Here is a 9,563-nt window from a genome sequence, read left to right as displayed (position 1 = left end):
GAAGGCTGGATAACTGAAGACTGTTAGTGTGCCTTGTTAAAATATTTAGTAAAAACTGTGAGAAAACCCAGAAAGAATTTAGAAGCTAGACCATGAGCTTAATAAGACTCTCCGGGAATTAGCTGGAAGCAGTGTGACTGCGTGTGTTGGCTACTGTTGGTTGCTTTTAGCAAGGTATTATAAGAGATAAGATCACATGAGAATTGGTTGGGTTTCTAGCAGAGGTAGAAAGGTACTAAGGAATTCTAGAGATCAAGGTCTTTTCAGGGCTGGAAAAGCTGACTGTTCCTAGACTCTAAGTAATAGAGATAAGACTGAAAAAAGTTCTGAGTAACAAAGGTACTTAAAAAAAACTCTCAATTTTTTTTAGAAAAGGTGGCACAATCCTATAGCAAAGATCAGACTAAAGGTTTTAAATTTGCCATCCAAACTTGTTGTTTCATATAGCCTAAAGATAGCCATCATTAAGTTGAAAGAGAAGGGCATGAATATGAGGAAGCAAAGAAATAGATCATTCTTGGGCATTATATCTAAGAAAAAAATTAGAGTATGGAGTTCAGAATATGCAACTAGAAGCAAATATATAAGAAAGCTACTACGTTGTTGAGGGAATTGTATTGTTAAATCATGAACCTGGACTAAAAAAAAGGCTTTGAGCCTTAAAACAACCTTCGAGTTCCCAGTTTCCCCAGCAGAAAGCTCAGATACCCCCAGATAAGAGAAGCATTATTGAAAAATAAGAACAAAGTGGAAGGCCTTGTGCTGCCTGACCTCAGAACCTACTACACACCTACGGTAGTCAAAACCGGATGGTACTGGTACAACAAAAGACACATTGGCCAATGGTACAGAACTGAGAACCCAGATGTAAATCTATCTACCTACAGCCACCTGATCTTTGACAAAGGCCCAAAGTCCATTAAAATGGGGAAAAGACAGTCTGTTTAACAAATGATGCTGGCAAAACAGGATGTCCATCTGTAACAAAATGAAACAGGACCCATACCTCATGCCATGCACAAAAACTAAATCAAAATGGATTAAAGACCTAAATATAAAACCAAAAACTATAAAAATAACAGAAGAAAAAATAGGGTCAATGCTAGGGGCCCTGATATGTAGTATAAATAGGATACAAAGTATAATTAACAATACACAAACACCAGAAGACAAGCTAGATAGCTGGAATCCTCTAAAAATTAAACTCTTATGCTCATCAAAAGACTTCACCAAAACAGTAAAAAGAGAACATACAGGCAGGGAAAAAAATTTTGGCTATGACATATCTGACAAAGGTCTAATCTCTAAAACCTATAGGAAAATCTAACACCTCTACAATAAAAAAGACAAATAATTAAAAAATGGGCAAAAGATATAAACAGACACTTTATCAAAGAAGACATTCAGGCAGCTAACAGAGACATGAGAAAATGCTCGCGATAACAAGCGATTAGGGAAGTGCGAATCAAAACTACAATGAGATACCATCTTACCCTGACACTACTGGCATGAATCAAAAAAAAAAAAAATTACGAATTTTGAAGAGGTTGTGGAGAGATTGGAATTCTTATGTACTGCTGGTGGGAATGAAAAATTGTACAACCATTCTGGAAGATGATACAGCGCTTCCTAAAAAAGCCAGAAATAGAAATACAATATGATTCAGCAATCTCATTTCTAAGAATACATCCTAGAGAAACAAGTGTCATCACATGAATAGACATACGCACACCCATGTTCACTGCAGCATTATTCACTAAATAGCTAAAAAATGGAAACAACTCAAGTGCCCACAACAGATGAGTGGATAAAAAAACTATGGTGCATATACACAATGGAATACTATGCAACGACAAAGAACAATGATGAATCTGTACAACACCTCACAATAGGGATGTATCTGGAGGGCATTATGCTGAATGAAATAAGTTAGTCACAAAAGGACATATACTGTATGGGACCACTACAATAAAAACTCAAGAAAAGGGTTATACACAGAAACGATCTTTGATGGTTATGAGGGAGGGGAAGGGTAAAGAAGGAAAAACACTAACGAGATAGTAGCTAAGTGGTAACTTTGGTAAAGGGTTAGACGGTACACAGCACTGGGGAAGTCAGCACAACTTGACCAAGACAAAGTCATAGCAGCTCCAGAGACACATCCAAACTCACTGAGGGACTGAGTTACTGGGCTGAGGGCTTGGGTCCATGGTCTCAGGGGATCTCTAGCTCAAACAGCATAATATAGTTTATAAAGAAAATGTTCTACATCTGACTGTGGTGAGCAGCGTCTTAAAAGCTTGTGAGCAGCCACCTAAGATACAACTACTGGTCCTATCTCGGCTGGAGCAAGGGAGAATGAAGAAAACCAAAGACACAAGGGAAAGATTAGTCCAAAGGACTAATGGGCCACAACTACCACAACCTCTGCCAGACTAAGCCCAGAACAACTAGATGGGGCCTGGCTACCACCACTGAGTGCTCTGACAGGGATCAGAATACAGGGTCCCTGACAGAGCTGGAGAAAAATGTGGAACAAAATCCAAATTCACACACAAAAAAGACCAGACTTGCTGGTCAGACAGAGCCTGGAGAAACTCCAAAAGTTGGCCCCCAGACACCCTCTAAACTCAGCACTGAAGTCACTCCTGAGGTTCACCCTTCAGCCAAAGATTACACAGGTCTACAGGGTAAATAATAACACACATGAGGAACGTGCTTCTTAGTTCAATCATGTATATGAGACTAAATGGGCATACTAGCCCAGAAGCAAAGATGAGAAGGCAGTAAGGGACAGGAAAATTGGATGAATGGAAACAAGCAACCCCAGGGTGGAGAAGAGGGGAGTGTTGACACATCGCAGGGTTGGCAATCAATGTCACACAACAATTTTTGTTATTTTTTTTAGACCATGTGGAGCCATATTTGGACTCAGTGGACAGGACTGTGCATCACATGGACCCCTTAGATCTCCTTCTTTTCTCTAATAAAGAATTCCCAAAATGTGTTTTCATTGATTTCACAGCTCCATTCTTGACAAGAACACTAGACACATGATAAAAATAACTTTTATTAATGCTAGTAGATATATTCCTTAATGGTATAAAATTTCAAATACCTTTTTGGGTTAAATATCTTTAGGGATTAAAGGTGCCAATCAGTACTTGAAAAATGAAAATTGTGACTTGGCCACTGTTTCTTTAAATTCACCCTAGCTACACTACTGAGTAAATTGATGCTGCCAAATTTTTGATTTTCTATTAATTGCCATAGAAACAGGCTGTGATGTCAAAGGGTTATAATTTTATCAAGAATGTATCCAAAAAAAGATGTTAGGATGTGAAACAGAAAGCTCTGATTTAATGGCATGCAATTAAACAATCATTTTATGAAAACAGAAATACAAAAAGAGACTCAAGAAAACTGTATATCAACAGTTTTATTAATAGTTGTCATGATGTAAAAAAGCTTTCCCTTCGCCACTTCACATCAGTGGATATGTATCTTTTTTTTAAATGCAATTATAAAAGCATTCAGTTACATGTCTAAGCAAGACTGTTTCCTTCAAATAAAAGAGTATTACACAATCAAGAGAGAAGCATCAAAGCATCTTAAAGAATATTTAGCATCATTATAGAGGAAAGGATTACCTATTGATATGTTTTGTAATTTTTTATACCAAGAACCTTAAAATATCAGTTTTCCTAAATTATTACAAGGCAAAATTAAAAGCCATGTCTTTACCAGAGAAGTGGTTATCAAAAAACATGAGGCAGCTGCAACAGAAGTCATTAAAACAGCATTCGCAAGACAGCTTTGCAAACTTACATGCTTATAGGGTCTGGTAACCAGTTACCAGTTGCCATTGAGCTGGTTCTGACCAGGGACGGATAACCCCATAAGTAAGGTAAGCACGGGCTTGCTTGTGCTTACTTATTAATCTGTGGTGAACAATTGCACGTTTTCCGCCACATCATTACCTTGTTTATGGGGTAATCTGCCCCCGTCAGGGATTGTAAATTTGAAAAGAGGCTTTGATTTTGTAGAAAGGTGTTGTGGAATTGGGAGAGAGACAGATGCCAGCCATACCTAGAAGCAGAATGTTAGATGTGGTGAAATATGTGAAATAGTTCGCTACAGGTGATCTGGTGAGCAAGGTAAGCACCATGCTCACCTTGCCTATAAGAAAATTTACTCCTGGTTCTGACTCATGGCAGCCTCATGTGTGTAAGAGTAGAAGTGTGCTCCACGGGGGTTTCAATGGCTGATTTTTTGGAAGTAGATCTCCAGTCATTTTTTCTGAGGTGTCTCTCGGTGGATGTGAACCTCATGTTTCAGTTAGCAGCCGAGCATTTAACTCTTTGCACCAGACAAGGACTCCATGGTAGAATTAGTTGTTGTCAATGTTCCAAATGCAATTCTTGTTAAAGAAACTGAATAGTGGTGGGTACTGGAGGAGGTTGATAGACCCTGAACTTCTTTAAGATTCCAAACAAAATGCTGGTAAGAAGTTGTGATAGTTACTTTGAGGAACTTATAGTCCAAGTATAAAGAGTAAGGGGTTATGTAATTGAACCCTTTTTTCCTTAGGCCACATAAAACCAAAACCCCCTGCGAACCAGTTGATTCCAACTCAAAGTGACCCTACAGAACAGAGTAGAGCTGCCCCATAGGGTTTCCAAGGCTGTAAATCTTTATGGAAGCAGACTGACACCTTTCTCCTGTGAAGTAGTTGGCGGGTTCAAACTGCTGACCTTTTGGTTAGCAGCTGAGTGCTTTAGTCACTGCACCACCAGGGCTCCTTTAGGCCACATAGTGAGGTGTTAAAATTGGGCCATTTTTTACACTAACCTGTATTTTATAAGATCTTGGCTATATCTCTCTTTGTGGCTCCCTAGTTCTCTTGAAAATTCTTAGTACCTCCCGAAAATAAACTTGTGGGTTACCCCAATTGTTTACCTGATGTGTCTAGCCATGAACTTTATATATGGTGCCAGAACTTCCTGATAAACACAATGCTGATTACACAGAGTTTATGATGTCCATAGACAGCTAAGACCAAAGGTACCAAGAAAAGAGTGAGGTAGTCCCCTGTGAAAGGCTGAGTGATGGCTCCCTAAGACGGCCATGTCCTAAACCCCAGAACCTGTGTCTGTTACCTTATATGGCAAAAGGGACTTTACAGATATGATTAAATTAAGGATTTTGAGATACAGAGATTATCCTGGATTATTGGGGTGGACAAGATGTAATCATTGGGGCACTTTTGAAGACAATTAGTTGCTACATATATCTGAGCATGTTCAACAGTTATATTTTCCATGAAAGAGTGGAACTTAAGCTCTATCCCTTCCTTTTTTTTTTTGTTATTAGTGAAGGCCGGTATAGAATGGAGCCCTGGTGATGCAGTGATTAAGAGCTCAGCTGCTAACCAAAAGGTTGGCAGTTCGAATCTACCAGCAGCTCCTTGTAAATGCTATGGGGCAGCTCTAGTCTGTCCTAGAGGGTCGCTATGAGTCAGAATTGACTCAAGGGCAATGGGGTCTTTTTTTTTTTCCTGGTTAATACAGAATACAGATTAGACTTTAAATAGGTGATCCTGAATAGTATAAATTCCAGGAATTTGCTCTACTTGGGGAGCACTTTAGAGCTTCCTTAGTTAAGAATTTCCCTAATAAGAGGCTAAGATGCTTTTAGAACCATCCCAGAGCAGACCCTGGGAGTGAGTTCCAGGCCTGAACTCTACAGAATCCATAGGGGAACCCACTGGCTCTTCGTATCTGTCCCAAGGCAAATAAGCTTGGAAGAGAAAGCTCTGAGCTCACTTAGATTTTCTAGAGTTTTGGGCTAAAAAAAAGTCCCAGGTAACTCCAGCTGGATACATATCCCACAGGTGGCGTAAAATTGAATCAGTTTTGGGAAAAAGGAAACAGAATGCTACAGAAAATGCTATTTGCTTAGATAACCTTATATCAGAATATTATACCTCTGAAAGAAAGCTGCCTTCCCTACAAGAATTATAAAGAAAATTACATATGTAAATGTCACTGTTTCAAACATTATTTGATGTACACCAAGTCTCCACATTGACGCAAGACTCAAACAAGAATATTACAATTCAATAAAATATTTTAGATCATTGAATATAATTTTAGTGATATTTGATTTGAATTCATTAGGCAAGAATTGTTATATTGTAAACAGTTAAATACTGGCATTTTTTTTTTTTTTCTGAGTCTCAGTGTTATCCATTAAAATGGATGTTTTTATCCTGACTTCATTTGGTGGGATCAATTATTCACATGTCAAAGAAAACAGAAAAAGAGTGGGGGTGCAGGAAGTTTGGAAAACATGTTACAATACTGATACATTAAAGAAAAAAATAATCTACCATTCTCCCACATAACTGCCCCATTTTGTCCAAGGTTGGGTGTATAAATCTCAATTTTGATAATTAAATTCTATTGAACACATTTCAAACAACAAATTCTTTTTGTATGTGAGGTCTCACACTTACTACATCAGTTGCCTTTGAGTCAACTGACTCATGGTGACCCCATTTGTGTCAGAGTAGAACTGTGCTCCATAGGGTTTTCAATGGCTGATTTTTCAGAAGTAGATTGCCAGGCCTTTCTTTTGAGGGTCTTCTGGGTGGACTTGAACCTCTGACCTTTTCAGTTAGCAGCCCAGCATGCTTTAACCATTTGCATCACCCAGGGATTCTGTTACACTTATTTGATGCACCTTTTTTTTTTTTTATGATGCTTTATAAGAAGTGAAACCATGTATCACCTTTGAAATTTGCACAAGTGAGTTTCTTTGGATAGACAAAATTATGTTCTTTAGGTAGTTAGAAAGGAGTTCTGGTGGCACACTAGTTATGTGCTTGGCTGCTAACTAAAAGATTGGCAGTTCTGGTGATGTGCTCCTGTGAAGATTTACAGCCTTTGAAACTCTATGGGGCAGTTTTACTATAGGCTTACGATAGGGTTGCCAGGCTTGATGGCAATGGAAAGAAAGAAAAAAAATGTAGTTTAAGTTCTTACTATTGTATTAGTATCATTTCAGAATTCTCAGATCTCTCATGTTAACTTGTTTAATGTTGCTATTTCTGTATTCCTTCAGATTTGGTTGTGCTTGCATAAAATAAATTAACAAGTGTATATTTTAGTGGGTTGGAGGTTCCAGGCCACCCAGAGGTCCCTTGGAAGAAAGGCTTGGAGATCTACTTCCAAAATATCAGCCTATGCAGCACACTTCGATTCTAACACAAGGATGTCAACTCTACTGGCAACTGGTAGGGGTGGTGATTGGGTAATGGCTCTGATGAAAAGTTGGTGGTTAAATTTTTCTGCAATGAGTAACAATAATAATAATAGTAATAATCAAAGTAATGGTTGGAAATTAACCAACACAAAAAAGGGCAGAGAAAGATTCAGGCATTAAATCAACATTGTATTGAATTTCTAGCCTCTAGCAGTCTCTTTGAAAAGCGATTTTACAATAGTAATCTCTTTATAGCCTTATTACAATATTGGGTGTGGAATAGTATTCCTCACGTTTCAGATGTGTAGCCCAGACACTGACACAATGGTTTGCAAATGACTGCAGATGGCAGAGGGAGTACTACAATCCAGCTCTCCTAAATCCAGCAACGCTGTTGTACTTGAAAGCTAGATGTATATCTTTTATAAATACGCATTATAAAAAAATAAGTGAAAGGTTTCACTAACTGACACGAACTCACCGGAACGCCTTTCAATCAATGACTGCGGGGAGCAGCTGATGAGCCCCGAGGTGGTCGATCGCTTCCGAAGCTTTGCGTGCGCGTGCTCGACGCGGCAACGTTCCCTGCGCGCCGCCAGCTGCGCAGCTTGTGGAGCTCCGTCACCATAGCGACTACCCCTGGCAACCGCGAAGCGCTGCGGTCCGGCGGGCGGGTCCGGGTTTGAGCTAAACTTCGATCTTCCCTTTATTTCCTTGGCGACTGTTTTTTTTTTTTTTTCCCCCTCCTTCCCTCTTTCCCGTTCTCCTTTCCTTTCTCCCGTTCTCCTAGTCATGGCGGGCGGGATTGGGGACGTTCGGAAGCTTTTCATCTTCACTACTACCCAGAACTACTTCGGATTGATGTCGGAACCCAGAGATCAGCCCCTACTGTACGACTGTCCTGAAATCAACAACTTCTTGGATGACGGAAACCAGATGCTCCTCAGGGTGCAGCGATCTGACTCCGGAATCTCCTTTTCCAACATGGTACGGTTTCCTGCACCCCTCTCCTGACTCGCGTCCCCAGGCCTAGCCTCTAGCCTTACCCGACGGACCAATGTCTGGAGCCCAACGCTGTCTCCCTCTTAGCTGCCCTGAGAGAACGTTGGCCTCCTTGTTCTGCATGTAGTTTACAAGCTTGCATCCCGCCTGACCAAAGTTCTCTGTTCACAAACCTGAACAAAAACAATTATGTATTTTTTTCCATTTTTTTTTCCTTAATGACTGCGTATGGGTTATAAAGAAAATAAACATGTACCAGTTTTGTTTTTTTCTCTACTTTCTTTTGAAGTTCTTTATGGTGCATTCTAGTTTTTTTGTGTGCACACTGATTTTAGTGTTGCTCTAAAAATTTTTTTTTCTAGGGGAAGATTGGTTAGGATATCAAATCTTTTACTAGATGATATATTACATTCCACAATAAAGTTTAATTATTTCTTTTTTGGTGTACGATATGTGCGGCATTGATTTACTTATTGCATTACTACTCCACTAGTAAGATTGCTTAAGAAATAGTTGCATTGGTTTTATATATATGTGTGTGTCTGTGTATATATACGTATATATACACAGACACACACACACTCACACACACACACATACCTCGAAGTATTACACAGAAGAAAATTGCCTGGCACACTAAAGGGGCTGAGTGAATGAATGAAAGTTAGCAAATCATAGACATTTTCAGCTGCTTCCTAGCTTGTGTTCACCCATATCCCTAGGCCTAGTAGAGTATTTGGCACACAACAACATTCAATGCTTTTTTGTAGGTTGACTGAATCGTTCATCCCATTAAGTGTGTATCATTCTTGGATTCCTTTTTAGCTCTATTCAACAAATATTTATTTTTAGCTCAATATATGCAAGACACATTGCCAGGCTTGGTAGGTTTATAAAAATATAAAAAGATGGGTAATCCTGGCTAACATTTACTTTCTCTTTACATTCCAGGCACTGTTATAAGTACATTGTATGTGTTAAGTCATTTTTAATATTTATAACAACAGTATAAGATAACTTTTTATTTCCATTTTATGGCTGAAGAAGGTGTTTACCACTCTGCTTTTCTGAAAGGTAGTATAATTCAGAATAAGCCCTTGCCTCTGCCTTCCAGAGCCTCATTTCAGTGGCCTGTTGTTGTTGTTAGGTGCCATCCAGTCAGTTCCAACTCATAGCACAACAGAACGAAACATTGCCTGGTTCTGCGCCATCCTGACAATTGTTGTTATGCTCGAGCCCATTGGTGCAGCCCCTGTGTCACTAGGCCTAGGATGACATATACTCAACAAACTATA

General features: G+C 39.2%; 1 protein-coding gene across 6 annotated transcripts in view; it reads left to right on the top strand.

The window, feature by feature from the left end:
- Positions 1 to 7,852: 7,852 nt before the first annotated feature.
- DYNC2H1 (dynein cytoplasmic 2 heavy chain 1) overlaps positions 7,853 to 9,563 on the top strand; it is a 412,907-nt gene continuing 411,196 nt past the window's right edge. For all 6 annotated transcript variants that reach the window (XM_049889447.1, XM_049889448.1, XM_049889446.1 and 3 more), the window contains exon 1: positions 7,853 to 8,253. In XM_049889447.1, coding sequence (XP_049745404.1) covers positions 8,059 to 8,253 — 195 coding nt within the window. In that variant the 5' untranslated portion in view covers positions 7,853 to 8,058. The remainder of the gene's footprint in view (positions 8,254 to 9,563) is intronic.

This window comes from Elephas maximus, chromosome 7, assembly GCF_024166365.1.
Source record: "Elephas maximus indicus isolate mEleMax1 chromosome 7, mEleMax1 primary haplotype, whole genome shotgun sequence".
NCBI classification, from domain to species: domain Eukaryota; kingdom Metazoa; phylum Chordata; class Mammalia; order Proboscidea; family Elephantidae; genus Elephas; species Elephas maximus.
The sequence above is the reverse complement of the archived record's forward strand: the minus strand, read 5'-3'. Positions and strand labels throughout refer to the sequence as shown.